The sequence below is a fragment of the Perissodus microlepis genome, chromosome 18, assembly GCF_051167445.1.
Source record: "Perissodus microlepis isolate ML-2025 ecotype Zambia chromosome 18, ASM5116744v1, whole genome shotgun sequence".
Lineage (NCBI taxonomy): Eukaryota > Metazoa > Chordata > Actinopteri > Cichliformes > Cichlidae > Perissodus > Perissodus microlepis.
In genome coordinates, this window is record NC_140478.1 from 27,994,043 (window position 1) to 28,019,244 (window position 25,202).

At 41.2% G+C, this 25,202-nt stretch overlaps 1 protein-coding gene across 1 annotated transcript in view; it reads right to left on the reverse strand.

The window, feature by feature from the left end:
- Positions 1–482: 482 nt before the first annotated feature.
- Positions 483–25,202, reverse strand: part of LOC146368075 (neuropilin-1a-like) — a 97,219-nt gene continuing 72,499 nt past the window's right edge. Inside the window, exons 11-18 of the mRNA XM_084913277.1 lie at positions 21,433–21,577; positions 12,231–12,404; positions 11,643–11,684; positions 8,712–8,849; positions 6,422–6,723; positions 5,950–6,046; positions 5,333–5,377; positions 483–3,715 (exon numbers count right to left, since the gene is read on the reverse strand). Of these exons, the coding sequence (XP_084769403.1) occupies positions 3,441–3,715; positions 5,333–5,377; positions 5,950–6,046; positions 6,422–6,723; positions 8,712–8,849; positions 11,643–11,684; positions 12,231–12,404; positions 21,433–21,577 (1,218 nt within the window). The 3' untranslated portion in view covers positions 483–3,440. The remainder of the gene's footprint in view (positions 3,716–5,332; positions 5,378–5,949; positions 6,047–6,421; positions 6,724–8,711; positions 8,850–11,642; positions 11,685–12,230; positions 12,405–21,432; positions 21,578–25,202) is intronic.

Sequence of the window (25,202 nt, forward strand, 5' to 3'; positions counted from 1 at the left end):
AGACCAATAGGAAAATAGGAAATTTTGTAGGCAACATTTGTGGTTACTTTTCTACAATGCCAGGATTTGTGTCCAGTATTTTTGATAAACTGACCTTCATCCAGCTGTAGCTTTAGCTTAATCACAATTTGTCCAGAAAAAAAGAATAAAAGCCAGAAATTTTAAACCATCCCTGAAACCTTGAATGTCCCGTGCCTGGTGTGTTGGCAGCAACATGCTAAACCGTCTTGGTAACCCCTAAAGTGTCCCGTAGGTAGTCAAAAGTCTCCCAAACAAAGTTAAAAAGTAAGGAGAAACACTGACCGAGGATTTTCCATCATCTGAGGTATCCGGTCCTTGTCACATAGTGATGCCAAAATATTTTAAAGTAACATCTGCATATGACAAAATTGCTGCAGTGAAAACCCTTTTAAATAGAAATAAAGCTTTATGTAATGAATAGAAAATATATCTTTGATGTTAGAAAGAAAAAGCAGCTCAGCTTTTAATTAAAACATTTATTTGATCCAATTCTTTGGAATGTAATAGTCAATGATGAGAGTCTGAGACAACAGAGACAGATGAGTCTGAGTGTTGACCAGAAAGTCAAAGTACAAACAATACTATTAGTCACGTAAGGCCTCACTGCTTTCCAATGTTTTTTTTTTAACTTCCTCATTTCCTTTCTTTTTCTAGATTTGAGACAGCAAAATTACAGAAAACGGTACTGAAAATAAAACATTTTTTTTGTCATACAAAGAAAAAAAAATAAAACATTGGCACGTACATCAGTGACAGTACAAAAACACAAGGTGATATTATACCAAGTAAATAAAATTGTTACTTTTCAAAGAGACGCATATAAGCTTTTTCAAGAATGAAAAACATCTCTGTAAATTGTACATTTCAGAATTATAACGTAGTCTTCTGAAACCGTGTTAAAAAGAAGCAACAATAACACTGTCCTCTCTTCCCTCCTTCCTCTCTTTTTGCAAATCAACATCATAAACACATAGATTATTTATTTATTTTTTTAAATATATCAGTGCAACATTTGTTTTCACGTTGAGTGCTGCAGCATCCTTGTAAGTTTAAAGGGGGAGGATATCTTATCTGGTTATTTTTCCTGTTATGAATGTACAGGTTAAACTTTAGCAAGAAGATGAAGAGTTACGTGGAAGAATAAAACATGAATGCCTCAACAGTCAGCACACTTTATTTGATTGTGGATGCTTACTGAATGGCTACAGAGAAAAGACAGTTAAAGATGGAGAACTCATACTTAGGTGAGCACTTCTCAGTTTGAGCTGGGTGATGTCTCATAATGCTACATTAAAAATAGGTAGAGTTACCACTCATGGTGCAGTAAAAACAGAAAATAAACAAGGCAAAATGTCAGTCAACCACACTACTGGGTTTCAATAAGTTTTGTGCATGTATATTTTGCCCCAACTTAAGGAGCAATAAGTCAGAATGTTCCCATTTAAAACAAACATCTGTTGGAGGTTGTCAGATAGTTAGAGAGTAGTAAAAAGTTTTCACCAACATTTTCTTTTTACGGTGTTTTAAAGAAGAGAACCATATAACAACAAGTTCAGCTAAAAAGCTAAAGCACAACAAAGCAGTCTTTGTTGAACACTTGCTGTTCTTAGTTTTTAACCAGTTTTCGAAGATAAATACCCCGACTTTATATTTCACAAACACCAAAGTTGGTAAGTGTAAAGGTTTACTATGGTTTACAGTAAATAAGGCATTAAAATGCTCGAGCAAATTAAAGACCAAGTACAAACCACATGAAATAGAAATACAAAACCAAATCTCACAAAATAAACTCATTTTAAGTTTTTTTTTTAAGTGAAAACAATTTTAAATTTCCAGCTGTTCTTAATTATTCAGTCCTATCTGAAAATGAAACCTGTCTGCTCAATAATAGATGCTGTTAGACCCTAAAGAGACTGAAAGTGATGCTTGAAGTCCATCACAAGGCTCCCAGACCACTGGGCACCCTTCTGCTTAAAGCTCTAGCAGCCTCATTGTGTGCCAGTGGAGTTCAAAAATAATCTTAACAATCCATCCTCAACTTGTTGTCAGCATCTTTATGGTACTGAGGTTACCCTGTACAAAAAAATCCATCATCTCTTCTTTCAAGGCATATCTGATGCTTTTCTCCTTACTCTCATTTCCATGTCTGTAAAAACATAAGTTAAAACCAGGGAACAATTAAATTCAAAAACCACAGGTGTGTATCTCTTTGTTTTTCTATACATTATCAAAATCCAAATGATAAACAGTGACATTTCTTTCAGCATAGAAAGGATGCTGCAGCACTGGTGTCTTTCTCTATAAAGAGGGCGCTCAAATATATTAAAACCTATGTACAATATGTTGGATGTGTCATGAAAATGAGGCATTCGGGGCTCCTACACATTTTCCATCTGGAAAATTCCATAGATTTCACAAGTTTTCCTAAATGTCACCTAGATTTTAAAAGTGTGTCAGTGCCACTGTCATTGAGGCATGAGGATCTACAGAGCTACACCAACACATGTGATATTTGACAACACACTACAACATTAAAAAGTTTGTAGGTTTATTATCACAATGTGGAAAAGTTATTTTTTTCCATTTTTTTTTCACATCCGTGTAGGAACCCCAGATGGGACATTAGCTGATGGGAAAACAACCAGCAGAAAAAAAAGGCAACAGAAAAACTGGAGGAAAAAAAAAGGCACTGTCGGAACTAGACGCAGGTCAACAGGCAGGGACGGGTCCCCGCTTCTCACAAACACACACACACACACACACACACACACACACACACATACAGATGCATGCTGATCATGTACACAAACATGACTGTAATGATACACACCTCTACAGTCAGACTACTACCCATACACACCTTATATACAGATGTGTATGAATGTGACACACACACACACACTCATAAACACTTTCATGCACACATGGGGACGGGGACATACGGCCAACAAGAGCCAGATATCACAATAGCATATTTCAAATAGTCTGCCTGTTCTGTGTAACAATGACATCTGAAACAACAAAAGAGGAAAAAACAAAACAAAAAACCAAGCAAACAAACAAACGAAAACAAAAAAAAACAAACTGATTTTATCTTTCCAAATAATACTTTCATCTGAATTGGTCTCAACACCAGCATGTGATTACATGAAATCAACAAAGCACACCGAAAAACAAATAGAATCCTTAGTTTTCTTCTTTTTTCTCTTTTTTTTTTTGCTGTACAGATTCTTTATACACAGTGCCCCCTATTGGTGAGTCCCTTCCACTGCTGCTCCTGAGAAATAAAATTACATCGGCTCACTTTTCAGCCCACCCTGCCGTCCCATTGGTGGCTTCAGCCCTGTGTTCCACTTTCTTGATTGGCTGCATCGAACGTGTCCATGCGGAGCAACTGCAGCTCCGTCCCCGTTTCTAACTCACGCCTCTGAGTAGTTAGTCTGTCCATTTATCTTGTCCTTCTTTAGTTTCACACCATCTACCAGCTCAAAGTTATAGTTTTCAAGGGCAGATAAGTTCCTGTCTGTCATGCTGCCCTGTGAGCAGGCACAGTACAGGACAACACCGCAGATGGCGCCCAGGAAGACACCCAGAGCTGACATGGCAATGATTGTGATGAGGATCGGGTCCAGGGTCTTCAGCATGTTTCCTGGGCTGCCAAGTGGACTGTTTTCTTGTGAGTAGGTGTCCATGGCTGCAAAAGATTAAAAAAAGATTCCATTTAAAATATTCACAATAGAAACAGATTCTGACCCTGATGCCAGTGTCAAATGTAACGTCAAAAAAGTCACTTCAGTGGATGGAAAGTTTTAAAATGTGTCTCTCAAATGATCCTAAATCTACTCCCTGATTGTCCTAAACTCTGAATTCTTAATTTTTAACGAAAGACATTTTTTAATTTAATTTCTTTGGTTGGAAAGCCCTAAAAGAGGCTGACTCTTGTTTACTAGGTTAATCGCTGCCTCATTGTGCCTGATAACTGAATAATTAATATATCAAGTGTAAATGTTCATAATTTTATTGAGTTTGAATCTCCTTTCTTAGATTTATGTAGGGAAAGCTGATGTAACTTCGATGGCTACTAAACTTATAGTATTCTTACTATGTTATAACCAGGGAGGAAGCTGCAAATATATATTCATGCGTACGTCTTGTTCTTTGGTAAAGTGTGTCTTGATGATAAACTACGTCTGAAACAGAATCAATGCATGTGCGGGTCCTTTACTAGAGGCTTTACTAGAGGAGCTTGAGGGTCCTTATAGTATTTTTGATGTTTCTAGGACTGCACTCTTTTGGACAGAGATCTCGGAGGTATTTCCTGGAATGTGTTGAATCTGCTGGACCCATTCACCCAATTCGAGCGGTCTCTGACCCGAGTTTTCCGATTACCATGAGGAAAATATGTATATTTGCCAAGAGGGATGGTGAAAATTCCCCCCTGTGACCTATATGTCACTGCCTTGCTAATTATTTCTTTATTCCTGGTCAACATAAAAATGAAATCTTAGCTTTTAGCTATGCACTAAGGTTGCGGTTTGCTGCATCCTGCTGTTATTAACAATATCTCTGAAGAAATTATATACACAATTTGTTGGGTTGATAGAGAGGAGCAGCCACACTCCCAATTAGAAACACTAGCTCCTGATCTGACTAAATGTATCAGAGTTGCCTTCTTCTCCATACGGAGATTTGCAGATGTGGGCGAAAGAGCAGAAAGTAGAAATCATCAAACTCGGCTGTTTTCTACTTCTGATATGTCAGAATCTACTGGAGCGTAATATTTATTTGCTATTTTGTCAATTGACAGCATTTTGTGTTATTGAAATTTTAGATTATAATAGCGATACATGGAAAGGCCACAGATATCTGAAGAGGAAAATGTGAGACAGAATATTGCGCATATTAATTACATTAGAATTATGTTCAAATATTCTTGTAAAATCTGGGACTGTTTTGTTTCTGAGGTTGCTTACTTGAAGACCACAATTATTATATAAATATCACATTTACAGCAGTACAGTAATGAATAAGCTTGTTCATTTGGTATATGGGAGCATTCCGGTTATGAATAATTTTAAAAAGGAAAAAACAACAACAACAACAACAACAGATGTAGTTCTTTGACATAAGTAAAACCAAACAAAATAACATGCTAACACAAGTCTGATTCTTATTCTGGCATTGACTAACTGTTTTTCTTTACCAATTCTACTTTGCAGAGACAGAGACAAGGATGTAAAGCGGAGAAATGTCCAATAAAAACTGCATGCACTTATATACCGGGCACCAAGATATTATGTTCAATACTTACGCAGAATGAAGATCTCTGTTGGTGGAGATGTAGGAGGTTTGGGATCTGGAGGATAAAAAAAGATTCTCTGTTTGCATACAATGCAGAAGCAGGTCTACTATTAATCTATATTGCCAGATGCTGGCATTTCATATCTTTCTTTCTACACATTTTGGATGATGTCCCAGACAAAAATAAGAATATTAGACAAAAAATAACCAAAGTTGAGCTAATATTTAAAGCGCTGATTCGTTCCATTTCTTGCATTTATTGGAACAAGATATGTGTTAGGGTAGGTTATTTGTTCCACCAACAGCGGTTCTTTTTTCACTGTAGTTGTTGAAAAAGGACAAAAGGACTTTTCCTGCTAAATAAAGAGCAGAGTTTTTTTCATCTTGGTGCTTTTAAACAGGCCACGAGGGATGGATCTGACTAAAAAAACCAAGGGATACTGCACATTCACACGGTAGTGACATTCCACTTTTTTTGGCTTAACTAAAATATTGACTCTTAAATTCTGATCACATATTTAACTGGGCCGATCCCACACCTCAACCATAGCTACACTGGCCTCGCACAGAAAAAGCGAAGCACAAAACAGCAATGATGACGATGTTAAGTAACATTGAAATACACACCTTTGCAGTCCTCAGCTCTGACTCCATCCATGATCTGGATGTTGTCCACAGCTATGTAGCCTAAGCTGCGTCGGTCTGCGACGCCTTCCACCACCACCTGCAAAAAACAACACAAAGTCTTTTACATGCATTTTCTCATACAGGACAACAAAAAGAGAAGGTTAATCATCCAGAAACTTTGCTGTATATAAGTAAAAATTTTTATTTATTTTTTGGCTAAATTGTTAAGGTGCAAACTGTAATCCCAACATCCAGAGTTTATTCTTTTGTTCCAAATCATACCTTTCTTTCTCTGCCCTTAACATACTTTCTTTCTGTTTGCACATAATGACGGCAAAAATAACCCTGAAAATCCATCCTAATAGTGAGCTTATAAGGAAAGAATGTTCTGTCTTATAGTTATCAGTAGTAGTGAATTTACAATCTCTCCCTGCTGTCATTTTAAGAGTCATTACATCCAGATTTATATTACCTGATAGGGGATGCTTGAGTGTGGCAGTATAACTCGTCCCTCCCTCCACCGACTGCCCTGATGGCCACTGAGTGTCCACAGGATCTGCCCCTCCTCTGTCTCCTTCCTGTGTTTGATGTGAAGCGCTCCTGCGTGTTCACCAACCATGTGATACCAGAACGCCATGCACAGGTCAGAGTCTGGAGAGGTGATGGGCAGGCTGGCCAACCTCGCCACCTTCTCTTCTTTGTCCTCATCTTCACCAGTTTTACTCGGTGTGTCCGAGTCAGTCACCTGCACGTAAATGAAGTTCCCAGGTTGGCCTGCAGGGGGCAGCAGAAGACAAGGTAAGAGGTGATTGTGACATTAGAGGACTCCTGAAAGCTTTTCCAATGCGTTACTGCTGATATTATTCTTTTAAATACATCCCTGAATGTAAATATGCTGATATCTATACATCTTTAATGAATACACGCCTTAATATGACTGAGCGCAAACATCAGTGTGACAATAAAGGACTTATAAATCTCCCAAGCCTTCATTACAGTACATTCATTTGACTGCATTCAGCTGATTACCTTCTTTTCATAAAGCGAGTACTTGATAATGTCTGTGATACTGCTTAGCATCAAGCTTTCGAAACTCCCACAGACATCAGATTCAAGGACCTCACAAGGTTTTCTCGTGAAAACAAAGGGCTCTCGCTTCAGGAGAAAAATCTGACTTGACATCACAAAATACTCATTTTTTATTAGCGATCTGGTTAAGTCAAGAAATCAAGGTGAAATCATTCATTTTAGAGCTGCTGCTACTGCTGCTCCCGTCTCCACAGAAACATCCATCACATCCATCAAGCTTGAATGGAGAGAAGGACAGAGAGCCGAGGCATGTTGATGAATTTCAGTGCTATATGTCTTTTAAAAGTCAAGGATTTCAAGGCTGTTCGTTCCTTCTTCAAATTGTATTACAGCACATAACATTAAAATACGCCCATACAAACATATGTTTTGTTAGAAAAAGGCACAAGATGCAATTGCATCTTTTGTTCTTAAAAAACAAAGCAAAACAAAAATAAGTTGATTTAAATTCACACCATCTCTTCTTATCTTTTTCAAACATGGCTACTATTTTTGGGTTTCTTCCACTGTCTCATAACAGCAACTTTTCAACTTGAAGATAATTTTTTTTGAAGAGGAAGAAGCTGCAGGCAAACATTCTGGTGAGTAGGGCCGGGTAGTAAGCAACGATTTCGTTGGTGCAGCCAGAATACTCTCACTGTGTGAATGCACACGATGACATGCACAACAATTTGTACCATTTTTGACAACTCTTCTCCATCAAACCCATCAGGAAGCTACAGCAGAACAGCATGCGTCTGATTCTGCTTATGATTAGATCCTCTGCTTTCAGCTGTGAACACTCTGGACTGTTCCATTGTCAAACCCGGTGAGAGATGCTGCCATCATCAGGAAAAGATCCTTATTGGGAAGGTTGGGTCAGTTCAGATCCAGAAAATGTTTGCCGGCTGTGCTCCATGATGAGTATAGTTTTGATATTTATGGATGGGTTACTGCCTCAAGTGGAGAAGTTCAAGCATCTCAGCGTTTTGGAGGTGGGAGGTTGAGTTATTTTCCCACCCACACCTGGGGCCAGAAGGTGCTGGTAGTGACCAAAAGAATAAGCTCTTGGATGCAAGCAGTGAAAGTGAGATTCCTTCTGAGGGTGTGTGGTCACAACCTTGGGATAATGGTCATTTGGTCAGTTGTTTGCGCTTCGCAAGGTGACCAAAAGAAAGAAGTTTGGGCATCTCTCCCTAGGCTTCTGCCAGATACACTTTACAGGATGGACCTCTTACAGTAATTATTACCCAAATATGTCCTTTTGGACCTTACAGGGACTTAACATTGTGGCATGAGTGAGTGGCTTGAGCCTTTTCATGTGTATAACAGCTCATAGAGCATCAGGCCTACTTAGCTTTGTGATATATTTCCATATTCACAAAGTTTTTGTCCTTCAAAGTAAGAACAAGGTTGGGTGTCCAGTGGGAATTTCTTTTTACATCATAGGCATGTTTTTCCTCATTTCTTTAAACAGAAAAAAGGCAGAGTTGTGAATTTACAGCAGCACGGGGACTGTATAGTGTTATTTAAAGCTTTGTTGAAAATATTCCCATTTGTAGCACAAGAGGTTTCAACAGACTTTTCAGCAGATGCATAGTAACATCGAGAGCTACGGAGCACTCTCCCAGAGCATCTGTCGAGTGCCACTAGTTCAAAGAAAGAGAAAAAAAAAGTCAGCACTCATCACCTACCCATGTGGTCAAGGGGTGGTCCTCTGTGGACAGCAGGAGCCCCGTTGGCCTGGATGATCCACTCAGCTCCCGTACCGGTCTCTCTGGTCCAGCCGCAGAACGACGAGAAGTCAAAGTTACAGGCGAACCACAAGTAAGCTGTAGCAAAGAGACACAAAAACACTCCTAAGAATCTCGTATCTACAAAATATAACTGAAAATTTTCCCTGTAATCAATAATCAGCTATTAGTAAGCACAGTTTTTGTGAGTTCAGTCCTAGTCTTGGAAGGTCCTCTATTCAATTTAATTCAATTCAATTTTATTTATATAGCGCCAAATTACAACAGCAGTCCCTCAATCTAAGGGAATATATATTGTAAGGTAGAGCCTACAATAATACATACAGAGAAAAAACCCAACAATCATATGACCCCCTATGAGCAAGCACTTTGGCGACAGTGGGAAGGAAAAACTCCCTTTTAACAGGAAGAAACCTCCAGCAGAACCAGGCTCAGGGAGGCGAGCCTCTAAGACGCGTGTCTTAACTATATTTATTTCTATCTTTGCTGGTACGTCAAGCACTTTAAAGACAACCTTAAGGAAACAGTAGCCCTTCATTTGAATCCCAAATACTGAAGTAAACAGCTCCTATCTGCTCCTGTAAACCCTTCCTGAGAACTGAATCAAGTCCCTGAAAAGCTGCTATGCTATGTGACAAACTGCTTAGGTTTTTAAGTGAAGAGGCGTACAGCTACAATCTGGTGCTGTGTTCACTGACCAATCAGTGTCATTCAGGAGGAGGTAAGGGAAGATGGCCTGAAAAAAAGGACAGCAAGTCTCGTAGCATTCCTATCAGGAAGCTGTTCCTGCTGTCGTGTGCTCTCCGAGTATAAATTGTGCAGCCTACAAAAGGCTTGTACAGATAGGATGTGGTGAGACAAACAGAGAGACCGTTGTGACTGTATGTACAATGTGCAGCGCTGGAGGGCATTTTCCTCCACATCCTCAGCAAGATGTCAGCCCTGATAGAAAACAGTACCAAGCACGTACATATGTTTGGGATCAGCACTTTGGGAGAGAGAAACCGAAGAGTGGAGGGACCATGGAGCAGGGCGCGGTGCCACCAACATCAACGGATGTGGCCCCCTTAAAACCCCAAACAGAAAAAACCCTCCCTTTTTCCTCTGCCTCTGCCAGCAGTATCGCTTCACCGCAGCATCCAAATAAATGCAGAAATCTCTCAACAGTGGACATGTTTCTGAGAGGCTAATAGGATGCAGAGATGACCATGGAGCTACACAGTAATACCCACCTTACCCACCCACCCACCATCCAGCAACCCCAAGCTGTCTTCACGCGATGCTTCAGCTCAGCTAATTGAGACCCAAGAGGCCTTTATTCTTCCTCCGCTGCTCTCACTTCACCTCCCTCTGTTCCTCTCTTTTACCTGCACTCTCCCTTTCTCTTTTTGCCTCTTTATCCTCCTCACCCAGCCTCCGTTCCCCCCCCCCCCCCGCTTTATTTCTTTTCCCCCCCTGTCAGAGCTGCCATTTTTTTAACCTTTCTGCCTATTCATTCCTCTTCTTCTCAGCCTGTTTGCTCCAAATGAGTTGAATTCGGTGTACTCACAAGGGAGGGTGAACTGTGATGTGGTGCTAAAATGTTCACCCAGAAAATAAAGCCATAAATGACCAAAACAGAGCACTGCAGTTGATTTTAAATGCATGTGCAGAATCACAACATCAATGTTTCTCGTTCCATTAACACCTGCAGTTTTTTCACACTATCTCACGAGTCTAATGCCACTCTCTTTTCTGCTGTTGTTTCCACATCTGTAAAGTGCAGTTTTATAGATGAATGATCATGAGTTTCAACCTCAGACACTCTTAGAAAGTTTTAAGTTGTTTCTTTATAACAAAACGCTATTTAAATGTTTCCAGTGGGGTTTAAGAGAAATCTGCAGGGAAAGGAACATGAAAAAATGACATTTATGCACAAATATCTTGACTTTTTTTCCTATTTTCTTTCCTTCTTTCCTTTCCTTTATCCTTCCCCTTGCTGTTGAAACCTGTAGAAACCTTTTCATCGATGTAAGAAGATTTAACCCAGAGAAATATATAGCGATGGCACCTCAAGAATCAGACTATAGAAATCTACTAGTGAATCCAGTACCAGTAAAAGTAGTGGATGCCCCACCCATATGTCCAGCATAGCTTAAAATGTTCTATTTTTGAGTTTTAACTATTTCTTTTATGATTTTTCAACATATTTATTCATTTTTTGTGTACAGCACTTCATGAAAACTTTGATTAAACAGATTTTTTGTGTTACATTTAAAAACTGAGCATAGAGGCAAGCTACAAATACAAGCTCAGCTGGTATCCTTCTGATCAGCTGATAGCCTTCCAGTTGCATCTAGCTGGCAGATGTGGCGCAGCATTTAAGCTTGCCTACAGGTGTTGTGCATCTTCAAGCCTCCGCGATCTGTGCTGTGCAAATTACTACACAGGGAAATAATCGTCTTTTGACTACAGCTGGTCTGGCATCAAAGATGAAAAACACTGACGAAAAAAAAGTCTTTGCTCTCTCTTTCACCCTCTTCCTCTCTCTCTCTCTCTGTAAATATATAACCTAATAGCACGTGTGTCTGTTCTGTCTCTCTCTGTAGTCCGCTAGTGTCAGGGTTCAGCAGTGTCAGGTTCATTTGTGAAGTGGGGCCATGAAAAAGCTATTAACTCTAATGGAGGTCAGCTTCATTGTTCTTCGCGACCGTGGTCAGTACCGTTGGTGACACTGAATAATGGGTCCATTGGCTGAATTAATGCACCGATCTGGCAAACCCCGAGCAGCGCTTTCACATCTACAGCTGCCTGTGAAATGGTTCAACTTTGCTTTAAATGAAACACATTGTACGGGGAAACATGGGAGCAGATTGGGGCGGAAATGCTCACCTGGCATGAACTCCATAATGGGGTTGGTGGACGTGGTGCCTCCTGCGAAAGACAGATGGGGCAGTCAGTTTGAGGTCAAAGGTCAGAGAGGGATTTCTCACCCACACAGATGCCAGCACAAACACAACATACCTGCTTTTATGAAAAACTAGTACCAGGCATTCAAGCCAAACAGTTTAACTTTAAGGTTTTAGATTTTTTTCTTTAGCTTTTTAAATCCTAGAAAAGAGGCCTAATGCTTAACCTGGCTGTAAATAAAAGAGAGGATAAAGGAGAATCGGAAACAAGGATAGTCAGACAGCGCTAAAGAAAAGCTAATAAATAAATAAGGCTGAACAGAAAAAGACCAATTCAGTCAAAACTGTAGCAGCTAGTGAGAAGATAAGGGAGAATTTCTGATGATCCAATTCCAACTGGGCTTCATTAAAGCAGAAATTAAATCAATAACATTTAAAGGAAGAAAGAAGAAAGGCTTTTATTCCTGCGTTCAATCCTTTTACCTTTTATTGCTTTGCATTTTAATTTGGCGAGCGGTACACACACCGAGACGGAGAGCGTACTAAAAGGAACCGAGTTTCCGTGGTTTACCTTCGTCGTATTCGGGGGTCTCGGTTTCAGTGATGCAGTCCAGCCGTCCATCTTCACACTCTATAACTGCTGTAGTGCCGGGGTTGGTGATCGGTGCTGTGGTGGTCGCACCAAATGTGGTCATGGGAGGCGTAGATGCGAGTGGGGTGGTGGGAAGTGCTGTAGTTGTTATTTCTGTGGATGAAGATGAAGAGACAGGAAGTGTGAGTGACTAGAATGGATTAAAAAAAGGAGATGAAAGAGTGTCAAGAACTGACCCCACCTCTCGCCCTATCATTGCCCTTCATGCACGTTTAAATGCAGTGTGAGTGTCAAAGGGATATAGCCTGTTTGGCTCAGTAATCGCTAGGGTGATCTCATATGAGGCCCTGTGGCACAACTATACTAGTTTCATTTTTTTAATTACTCAGACACCTCCAAAGTTGTGTCATCACAGGCGACTGAGGCCCAGGAGGTGGGGGGCTCATCTACCAATCAGAAGTGCTTCTCCAGTATCCACATGTGTGGACATTGAAGAAGCCCTTGGGCATCCAACAAATGTGAGGATGCTAGTTATTAAAAAGCACTAAAAAAAGAAGAAGAAGTGTATGACTGTGTGTGTGAATGAGTGAATGTAGCTTAAGTAGAAAAGTGCTACATAAGCACCAATCCAAAGCTGAAACCAAAGCCGAAATAATTCACTGATTTCTCAAAGCTAATTAAAAGCTAGCAATTTTTCTTTGACAGCGAACTCATCATCTACTGGGCAGAGAAAAAAAAGTCTTAAAACACTCAGTGAATAATGATCCGCCTTTAGTGATTCGTTAACTGCTAAAGACATACTGAGACCAAAAATATTTTGCTGCTGTCTTACAGTTCTTTCCTCGGGTTTCTGCTTGATAATTACACAAAGCGCTGATGGAAAGAAGCAAAACTAAAACAGTTTGGTTCCAGTCTGAGTCCCTCTCATTTACTGGAGCCAAACTCGAAGGATGCAGGACCGATCATCGGTGACAGACTTATGAGTCCCCCTGGAGTTGTGGGTTCCTGAGCATTTGCTTAGTTTGCTCTGTTTGTAATCCTGCCTTAGATGCAGTTTACAATTCACGTATATTCTAGTGTACAAATCAAAGAGAGTTATAGTCTGAAAATCTAACTTAATAGCTCTAATATGAAAGCTGCTTGAACTTGTTTTAAAATGGAGGAAAACTACTGGGGCTGAATTAGTGTCTGAGAAACACTGCTGACAAAGATGCCAAAGAAAAACAAAACTTAACTTTTATTTGGTAACTAACAAGTAAGAGGACCCAATCACCTCCTACTGCGGAGACAGGCGTTCTCAGTGGGATGCCACTGTGTCTCGGTCTTGTCAGATACCCACTGGGGGAAAACTGTTGAAAACCTGTTGCTTTTTCATCTGCTATCAGTCTAATTAAGTTGATTTTCACAGTTTTGCGATCGTGGTGGAAACGCAAACAGGAATGGGCACAAAGGACTTTTTGATTTTCTGATTCATTTCACGGTGCTTCTTAAAAAATGAAGATTAAAAATAACATGGAGCTTGGCAGATCGCGTCTACTCTGCAGACAGATTTACAAAGAAGAAAAGTAGCTACATGCATTAAAAGCTTTTGACAATATAGTCGGTCTAATTAACTTTAATGTCATTTTTTGCAGTGAGCTCGAAAAAGAAAATGACTGAAAAGAAAGTTTCAGAGGATTTTGGGTCTAGAAAGGAGAATACTTAGGAGAAAAGTCAGATCATTTATATCTTGACAGAGAAAACAGACGTCTCTCTCTTAAGAGTCATCTATGAATCCAAACAACTAACACATTTTGTCTCTTTTATATGAGAATTCAGAGTCATTATAGCGGACCTATTACGCTTTTCCATATATACTGTTACAAATAGTGTTCCTCCTATTAAACATGACAAAACATAAAAGTAATCCCTGTGAGTCTAATGCTCAGGCCTCAGACTGCTTTCAATGCCGAGTTGCAGACAGTTTTTTCTTTTATGTTTGCTCTGTCTGTTGCCGGGCGTGTGGCAGGCAGGGAGTGGACCCAGAACGCAGGACTCAGCATACAGATGTAAAACTCCAAATCATAAAATTATTGCTGGTAATCAAGAAACAAAAACCTGAAAGAGTCTCCAAAAACGTTAGAGCACTTATGCAAATATGTGATGTCTTGATAAATCGAGCAGATATTTGAAGTTTACACAGCACCATTCTCACATGAAAATATCTTTAAAGTTTATTTTGTGACCCAGACAGAATAATATTTCAAACTCCGCCACTCTGTGTTCCTCCGCCACTGCCTTGTTTGAGTTTTGGACGAAATGGATTCTGGGATATTGCATTTCGTCATTTCGAGCTGATTGGAGACCAGAACAGCCAATCAGATTTTTTTTTGCATCCAAGTCTGTGATTGGCTGGTTTTGTGGCACAAATATAATAGTGTACAGAAAGAGTTGAGCGCGCACGGGCAGAAATGTTGAGAGCGCGAGCAACACATTGCGAGCGAGCGCAAATGCAAAAACTGAGCGAGAGGGGCTGCTATTGTGTGTGTGTGTGTGTGTGTGTGTATGGATAATAGCAAACACTGAAATACATTTTTTGCACGCAGCAATGAATTTTGTTCACTCAAATTTAGCTTTTCTTCGCTCAAAATAAATTTCTCCTCAAAATGCAACACTTGCACCTGCTATTTTTTTTTACGTGCGCTCAGAATAGCGGCACAAAAATAACGCCATAGGAATTGGGCAGAGTGAACATACCTGCGAACACAGCTGAATGGAATCCCCCTGACCAGGGCAGTTTCAAAATAAAACAGGAAGTAACACACACACTGAGAGTCAGACAAAGGCTGTATCCCAATTCAGGGTCTGCAAACTTAAAGGCCGCATTTTAAGGCCGATTACGTCACTGCGACGCGCCGAAGGCTGTCCCAATTCGAAGGCTGCTCGAAATGCGGCCCTCAAATGCGTCCTTCATTTCCCTGAATTTTAAGGACGTGGCGGTGTAGACTCTGTGGCCCAACATATCCCAGAATGCATAGCGCGGCGGTGGGTGTGGATAATTTTGCCGAAAAAAAACGGCGGACGAGGGGCGCCCGAAGAGTAAACTTTAAGTAAGTGCTGAATATTATGTCACTTATTTATGTGCAAATGTTTAATAACGAAGAACATGAAAACATTACTGTTGGCCACATGTCGGCAAAGTTATGTGACAATAGTGATGTTTGTACAAACTTGGTTTTACAGCCTTTACTTTAAAATATACGCCGTTCAATAGCTGAGCTTAATCTTACAGACAATGATCAAAGCTCATGTAGAAACAAACAAACAAATGAACAAAAGATTTTCTCCTTCATTTCTGTCAAACAATGCTGTATGAAACGTTTCCAGCTGTTAGTATCATGGTTGCTAGGCAACCTGGGCAGCGCAACGGAGGCTAGACCGTCCCATTTCACAAGCCTCGCACTTCCGGCCTTAGCGGTCTTTAAGTACACGGCCCTTGAGGATCGTTGAGGCTGCGTACTTTAAGGCTGCAGACCCTGAATTGGGATACAGCCTAAGACATGTGGACAAAAGATGAAGGAACTTGAGAACACAGGAGACAGGACTGGGGAGACCGAAGGCAAACAAACACATAGACACTGAAGACCGACTGGACGCAAAAAAGGGAACAAACATAAACAAGAAACAAGAATTATTAATATAAATAGCAAAACTACGAGGCTCTAGGAAATACTCAAATCCAAAAGAATGAATCATAAGTCCAAAATGCAGGGGCAAAGACCCAATAACATAACAGGATGCTCTTAATATGGTCATTAACATGATCTTTAGTTTACAACAGGCCAGTCAGAAGAAAGTTAAAGGGAGAGCGAAGAAAGCTAACACAGAGGATGAACTGAAGGGCTGCATCAACACCCAGCATAAGTTTAAATAAAGATGATTTTGACTTGTGAATCATGCAGAGCTACTCTAGTAGACTCTCCAGATGAAAATATGGAGTTAGAAATAAGCATAATAGGTTCCCCTTTGATGAAAAGTGATATAAGGTTGGATACAGCGCTCTCATTAACTGCAAAACTCAAGTGTCTTGATTTCTCGGAAGGTTGAGAGCTGGCACTTTTCCCCCCATCAAGTACCAGAGTAATAATGACAGAAACTCTTGTATCTTGTTAAATTCTACTCTGCAGTCAATGTGTGGTGATGTGTTTTTATGTAAATTAAACAAATTGAACTTGCATTAAGCGTATGCAGACTATGTGAAAACCACAGATGGTCTGCATATAATTAAACTTTGTAAGGAAATGTGTCTGCGACATTTCGACTGGGATGGAGGTTTGCTCTTACAGCAGCGTGGATGTAAGCGTCGAGCTGATTTAACTCGGAGCTCGAGGCAAAACATCTGATTAAGCTGCTGAAAGTGATCCGCAGGAATATCGTTGAGCTTGTTAGTTTCTCTTCGCTTGTGTTTGTCTGGGCTCGAGTTGGCATCTTGATGTTCTCGTGAAAAGAGAGGGAGACTCATTAATGAAGCGCGGCTCTCGGTCTAATTAACAAAAACCTGTTTTCAGTTATAAATGAACTGCTGGTTGATGCTTGGTATATCTGACACCGTACATTTCTAAAGCTTTCGACAATAGCTTTAGCACATTTTATTTATTTAATAGCACAAATTTTGCTTGTTTAGTCCTTTAAGGACCACTTGATGTCATTATGCACATTTATGAAGCACCAAACTGCCTCAGCGAGCATCTCTGTTCCTACAAGAAAGCTGTGATTTGGATAATTGGATATGACTGTGAATGTCTATGTAACACGTTTTTATATGTATCCACATGGTTTGCATGAATTTTATTATGTATGTGTGCACGTGCTGCAAGCAGTGGGATTAAAGTGTCTGTGTCATGTCTCCTACTGCAGTGTGTATTGCAGTGACCTTCCCTTTAACTAAAATTACACAAAAGTATCAGTTTAACTTAATAATGCCACACCATCATCCACCACATACTGTACACAGTGTTGTTTAAAAACACATGTAAAAGTGTGAGGAGTTTTTTGTGCGATTATCTCCCAGCAAAGTCTACATAAGTGGAGGAGTGACAAATTAAAGGAAAAAGTGGAAATCAATTTTGTGGGACTCGAACTTGGGGAGGACATCAGACTGTTTCATGATAATAACTCCAAAACTGCAGTCTATGTTTGTTTCCCTGCTACGCTCTCGTTGTTGCAGTCACGATAACAGCTGGAGGAAGCATCTCAGAAACAAGACAAATTCTGTTTTGCATCTACTCTGTTCAAGTTTGTTTGGCTTTTTTTTCCTACAAGTGCATAGAGTTCATCCGCATCATTTCACGCTGTATTCCGATTGGTTGGTTCATAAATGTGAGCTTCAGCAGCAGTTATTCTGGCAGATGAGCGTCCTAATTTAATTTACTTTGGCTGCAAAACTGTTGCCTTTCTCACTGAGTGACCTCTGCTTTTAAGGAATGACCAAGACTGTGTCTTTCATTGATAAAAGAAATCCGTCCATCGACCCATCCTACCTGGGTCTGCCCCGGGGCCTCCTCCCGGTGGGACATGCCCGGAACACCTCACCTAGGAGGCGCCCAGGAGGCATCCTTGTCAGATGCCCGAACCACCTCAGCTGGCTCCTTTCGATGTGGAGCAGCAGCGGCTCTACTCTGAGCCCCTCCCGGATGGCCGAACTTCTCACCCTATCTCTAAGGGAGAGGCCAGCCACCCTTCGGAGGAAGCTCATTTCTGCTGCTTGTATCCGTGATCTCGTTCTTTCGGTCACTACTCCGCTCCTGGCCGCCACCTGGCACACAATGCACCCGACCCCTATGGCGCCTCCTGCGGGTGGTGGGCCTGCGGGAGGATGGGCCCATGTCTCCTCTTCGGGCTGTGCCCGGCCGGGCCCCATGGACTAAGGCCCGGCCACCAGACGCTCGCCCTCGGGCACCCTCCCCGGGCCTGGCTCCAGGGCAGGGCCCCGGTAACCCTATCCCAGGCAGGGTAAACTGTTCCCTCGATGTTCTCTTCATAAGGGTCTTCTGAATCGCTCTTTGTTTGGTCCCTCACCCAGGACCAATTTGCCATGGGAGACCCTACCAGGGGGCAAAAGCCCCCAGACAACATAGCCCCTGGGATCCCTGGGACACACAAACCCCTCCACCACGATAAGGTAGCGATTCACGGAGAGATTATATCTCTCGGCTGGCCTGGGAACGCCTTGGCGTTCCCCCGGATAAGCTGGAGGAGGTGGCTGGGGAGAGGGAGGTCTGGGCCTCTCTGCTTAGGCTGCTGCCCCCGCGACCCGGCCTCGGATAAAGCGGATGAAGATGGATGGATGGACCCATCCTACCTCTCCAACCTGATAATCGACAAGCTTGTGTGACTTTGCCACACAGACTTTATTTTTCAGTCAATATGAACCCAAAATAAGTAACTAACCCCTAAAACTCATCAGGAACGTGTTTACAGAGGTCCAGACAGAAAGCTGTTTTCTCATACACCTCAATAGGACTGGAAGTCTTTTTCCAACCACAGGTATCGCCCTCTCATGGCCATCAGACAAAATGCAGGTTTGAGGCACTTTCACAGTGGCTTCAGGTTTTTAGACTAGTTAAGATCTGGTGACTCCAAAGATTGAAGATGATTTACATCACTGCTGCACTCCCAAAACTGCTCAGTGACGGTTTATTTCTTATTAAGGTGGGCACTGCCATCTTCCACTCCCACTCAGAACAACTTAAAAAAGAAACCCAAACCGATTTGCTGTGATTTTTCCGGCCAAAAAAAAACAAGTGCACCCCAACAATGCCAGTAAAATGCCCCCAGAGTGGAACAGAAGGAACTCAGCCCCTTGCTGTAAGGGTCAAGGATTAATGCTTTTCCTTTAATATGACCCACATATGCCCACATGCAAACAGACCTACATGGTAGATCATTTGTCAAAAACAATGAGTCACAGTCCATCTGTAACATGAGTCACAAACTGTTGCATTCACAAGCATATCACTAGAGTATGTGTCAGCTGCGGATATTACTGTAGGTTGGACTCCGCACAAGAAAGTGTGTTTACTGTTTTCATCTGGGGAAGAGTAGGATGTTTGTTTTGCATATGAGCTGCTTACTTTTACTGGATTTTAGTTGAGGAGCAGTATTAAAGTTAATGGTTTGCACAATTAGGTGTGCAGGTACTGTCGCTGTCTCCGAGCTGCTTCCCTGTCGACTGGGAGACATTTTTCTTTGAAGTGAACGTGAATACAAAGAAAAAACAATTAGCTGTTGAGAGATTTTAAGGTTTTCAAAAATTCCGTTTAACATGGTTGATTTAATTGAGTTGACAGATCCAAGACGCCCTGCGTACTTCTCTCATCTCTTTGTCTTCTCCGTCCTTTAATCAGTCTTCTCCTCTCTCGGGCTCTCACGCACAGTCCTGCGTGGTTTTGCTGATTCTTATCATTCTCCCTACAGTGCAACCAGATACTCCATCAGAGAGCCTGCTTCCTCCCTTCATCTGTTCCTTCCTCACCTACTGTGAGAGGTCAAACCCTTCCTCCCTCTCTTCCTCTCCCTTTTTCTCCCACACACCCGTCAAGCTCTGACCACTGCAACAGCAGAGATAGTACCCTGCCATGGCATGCGTCAGCCTTTTCATGTGCTCACACTCTCTTTCTGCCTCTCATTACACCAACCAGCGTGAAGTGTAAGCAGTTTACTGTTTAACGGCTGACTGAGGCCAAATACTGTTTGCATGTCGAACGTTTTCAAAGATTTCATTAGCGTTTGCCTGAGTCACTGTTATAAATTATCCTTATTTATCTTATCTTGGGCTTTTGTGCGTGCCTTCAGTCTGAAACGAGCTGCTTTAGCTCCCTTTCCCTCTTTCTGAGGAAGCTTTCTTCTGATTGGCTGCCCCTCGCAAACAAAAAGATTCGACAAGCAGTTTGAGTGAGGTATCTGTCGCTAAAATAACCATATACATCTTTACATTGTTACCATCTAGGTTGCAAAAAAACAGCTGTGCCAAGGAGGGGTGACATTTTGTTAGCCAATGAGCGTGCGGTTTCATACCACAGATAATCCTCAATTTTGAAACACAGTATGGCCAAGATTTGCCACACAGACTTTATTTTTCAGTCAATATGACCCAAAATGAGTAACTAAGCCCAAAAACTCATCAGGAAGGTGTTTACAGAGGTCCAGACAGAAAGCTGTTTTCTCATACACCTCTATCGGACTTGAAGTCTTTTTCCAACCACAGGTATCGCCCTCTGGTGGCCATCAGGCAAAATGCAGGTTTGAGGCACTTTCACACTGGCTTAATTTTTCCAACCTTTTCCGTCTATGGTGACAAAATCATGCTTGAAATCAAGTGTTTAAAGCTTTTGACTCACATGGATTACTGTAATGTAATCTAAGGCAAATGGTTTTCAAGAGTCATGTGCGATTTAAAAGAAGCAAAAACTGCAGATCAATAGATTTAGAAGTGCCGCAGCACGTCACCTGCTCTCTCTTAAAGAGGCTGAAGAAAAAAAAAGGATTCAAGTGATGTGTTTAACGGTGAACTTCATTTGAGGAAAAAACCTAGCAAACTTTAAATATACCTGCTGTTTTTATGTTTGTCTGCTTTATTTCATTTAACACCTTAAAGTAAACTGAATAACAGAAAATGTGAGAGAACGATGCACAACAACAGAGGCGTAAAGTTTGAGCTTTCTTGTTAGTACGATGTTTTAAACATGAGATAAAACATGCGGCCTAGAGATGTAGTCTGAATGTTTGTGAGTGTGATGACTGAGATCTAAGACTCAGCCCAGATACAAAACATTTACTGTGTGTGTGTCCCATTGTGCCTCACTGTGGGTTTTTTGTTTCCTTCTGTCAACAACCCTAACGGTAAATTCCATCTTCCTGCAACGAGTTTCTGGAATTCACCTTCTTTTTTTCTGCATGCTATTTGCTATGGTTTATGAAAGCTCAGTGCCAGTTTCAAGCAAGACCAAGCCTGCCAAAGCCAGAAACCACAGGAGTGTGTAATATCAGGATATTAAACTGCAACATGCTGTTAAGTTTTCCAGTGTAATCTGATCCAGTTAAAACTTGCTCCACATCACAGGCTTAATGCCATTCTTTATATCTTTGTGGCATAATGCAGAACGACGGACTGATAGATCTGTTTGTGGTAAAAGGGACTCACCCTCCAGTTCGCAGCCCAGTAGCTCTAAACGGAGGCCCACGCCCTCGTTGGTGGCTCTCTCCGGATAGATCCTGATCAAGCGGGTAATAAGTGGACCCATGGATCTCAGCTCCGGGGTGTCATGGTTCTGATTCCCCAAAAATACCTGAAGAAAATAAAGGTATTGCACAGATTTAGGCCTTTACATATAAACAAGGGATGTGATTATGAAATGAATGCGATACAGCTGATAAATATAGACCACTGACAGCGGTAAACATCATCTGATCTGCAGCCCTACATAAGCTGATATAGATTTTTGGTGGATATATGTTTGTATCCCTAAATCAAATGACCATAAAGTTGGAAAGCATGCTTTCTGATCTAACTTGTGCAGCTTTATAGTTAAGTCGTTCATAATTTTACCTGTAATTATCACCAGCGTATAGAGTCTAAGGATCTTTCTGATATGAGATGCATGAAATTGCGTCAAAGAAGTAAATGTATGAAACTGGTATGAAAGCTCTGTCATTTATAGAGGAAGGTACCAGTATAACTAATACAACCAAGCTATTCTGAACACTCTGCAGCACTCACTGCTGTAAAGCCCCATCCTCGGGGCTTTGATAAGAATAACAGAAAAAAAACAGCGTGTGCCGTCTCTGATCAGGCATTACTCTGTTTGACAAGGAGCTGAAACAAAATGAAAGGAGGAAATCAGATCCAGAGGCCATCCTTTCATATTTTCAGCATGGAAGCAGCACAGATGAAAATGGTTACAGTCACACCGGGAACCAAGTGGCGGGACACCAAACACCAAACGCACGCCTGCATGTCTGAAGCGCTGCGGTTTCCTCGTGCCTGATTTATTAAAGGCTGCAGAGTGGCAGTATAGCTGGAATTATACAGGGAGTGCAGAATTATTAGGCAAATGAGTATTTTGTCCACATCATCCTCTTCATGCATGTTGTCTTACTCCAAGCTGTATAGGCTCGAAAGCCTACTACCAATTAAGCATATTAGGTGATGTGCAACTCTGTAATGAGAAGGGGTGTGGTCTAATGACATCAACACCCTATATCAGGTGTGCATAATTATTAGGCAACATCCTTTCCTTTGGCAAATATGGGTCAAAAGAAGGACTTGACAGGCTCAGAAAAGTCAAAAATAGTGAGATATGTTGCAGAGGGATGCAGCAGTCTCAAAATTGCAAAGCTTCTGAAGCGTGATCATCGAACAATCAAGCGTTTCATTCAAAATAGTCAACAGGGTCGCAAGAAGCGTGTGGAAAAACCAAGGCGCAAAACAACTGCCCATGAACTGAGAAAAGTCAAGCGTGCAGCTGCCAAGATGCCACTTGCCACCAGTTTGGCCATATTTCAGAGCTGCAACATCACTGGAGTGCCCAAAAGCACAAGGTGTGCAATACTCAGAGACATGGCCAAGGTAAGAAAGGCTGAAAGACGACCACCACTGAACAAGACACACAAGCTGAAACGTCAAGACTGGGCCAAGAAATATCTCAAGACTGATTTTTCTAAGGTTTTATGGACTGATGAAATGAGAGTGAGTCTTGATGGGCCAGATGGATGGGCCCGTGGCTGGATTGGTAAAGGGCAGAGAGCTCCAGTCCGACTCAGACGCCAGCAAGGTGGAGGTGGAGTACTGGTTTGGGCTGGTATCATCAAAGATGAGCTTGTGGGGCCTTTTCGGGTTGAGGATGGAGTCAAGCTCAACTCCCAGTCCTACTGCCAGTTTCTGGAAGACACCTTCTTCAAGCAGTGGTACAGGAAGAAGTCTGCATCCTTCAAGAAAAACATGATTTTCATGCAGGACAATGCTCCATCACACGCGTCCAAGTACTCCACAGCGTGGCTGGCAAGAAAGGGTATAAAAGAAGAAAAACTAATGACATGGCCTCCTTGTTCACCTGATCTGAACCCCATTGAGAACCTGTGGTCCATCATCAAATGTGAGATTTACAAGGAGGGAAAACAGTACACCTCTCTGAACAGTGTCTGGGAGGCTGTGGTTGCTGCTGCACGCAATGTTGATGGTGAACAGATCAAAACACTGACAGAATGCATGGATGGCAGGCTTTTGAGTGTCCTTGCCAAGAAAGGTGGCTATATTGGTCGCTGATTTGTTTTTGTTTTGTTTTTGAATGTCAGAAATGTATATTTGTGAATGTGGAGATGTTATATTGGTTTCACTGGTAAAAATAAATAATTGAAATGGGTATATATTTGTTTTTTGTTAAGTTGCCTAATAATTATGCACAGTAATAGTCACCTGCACACACAGATATCCCCCTAAAATAGCTAAAACTAAAAACAAACTAAAAACTACTTCCAAAAACATTCAGCTTTGATATTAATGAGTTTTTTGGGTTCATTGAGAACATGGTTGTTGTTCAATAATAAAATTATTCCTCAAAAATACAACTTGCCTAATAATTCTGCACTCCCTGTAATATGAAAAGTTTGTGTATGGACATAACTGTTACACTAAAGCTGTTCCATCTTTGCTAACACCTTAGCATGTTCTGGTATGTGCTGACTAAAAGTGGCCTTTCATAAGAAACTAAAGGCAAAACTGTTGCAGCTCTTAATGTCTACATGTGCAAATGCACAAATTGTTAGGGTGCCTGGGTCATCGACCCAGTGTTTTGTGGTTTTGGTTCTTTGATTTTGTTTATTTTATTATATTATGGGTTATAGGTTTATTATTAGTTTAGGTTTTCTATGTGGGTTTTGTTAGAGTTTTAGTGTTCTGGTTTTCTGTCTGTGATCCATAGTTGCTGTCTCCCCTGTCTGCTGTAGCCCCGTGTCAAGTCTGCGTCTCTGTGTTATGTTTCCTGTTTTACTTTGAAGGTCCATGTCTTATGTTAATGTGTCTGGTTTTGCTTCCTTTGTCTTGTTAGGCCTGAGTTGCCCCAGCTGTGTTTCCCTCCTGTTTCCCATTCCCTGATTGCTCCCTCCGTGTATTTAAGCCCTGTGTTTCTCTGTGTCCGTGTTGCGATCTACCCTTATCTTGCTGTGTGTTCTGTCTGTGTAAGCTTCTTTTGTATTCTCAGTTTTGTTACCCTTTTAAGTTCAACATTAAAGCTGTTTTTTGAGTTCATGTCTGTCTCCGGAGTCTGCACTTTGGGTCCTTTTCCTGCCTGCACACAGCCGTTCCATAACACAAATGTTATGTTTGTCTGCAGGTACGCATAAAATCCAACATATATCTGATGAGTATACGAACCTGCTAATTTTTTAAAAAAAATTCCTGTCAGAGAGGGTATCCTTATATGGTCATGTCAGGCACAGAAGCCCCGCCCACATGCTGTTCAAACTTTCAGAGGGGTAGTCAATCAGCAGAAGAAGAAGAAAGAAGGAGGAGTTTAAAAAAGGACAAAGTAAGGGGCTGCACAGGGGAAATTCAAGAAGAATAAGGATTATTTTAAATTGAGAATCATGGAAAGATTTTCTGGTAAAGAATAAAAAAAATGGATCCGGAAATTAGCTTCTGGTCCTCTTTAAAGAATAGTGCCACAAATTTTTCAGCCTGTCCTCCAGTATTAGGGAAAATCTTAGGAAATTACAGTAGCCTTTTAGTTTCTTTAGACAACACTGTGGCACTTTTACACTCATAAAATGCGTGATTTGAATTTGCATGCTGGGAGGTTACACTGTTACCACTGTAATTGTAATCTTAAAATCCATTACAAATGTGGTTCCTGAAAGCTAATCGTCTCTTACTTGTGTGTTGTTGTTGTTCTTGTTGTGCATCTTCCAGGACTTCTG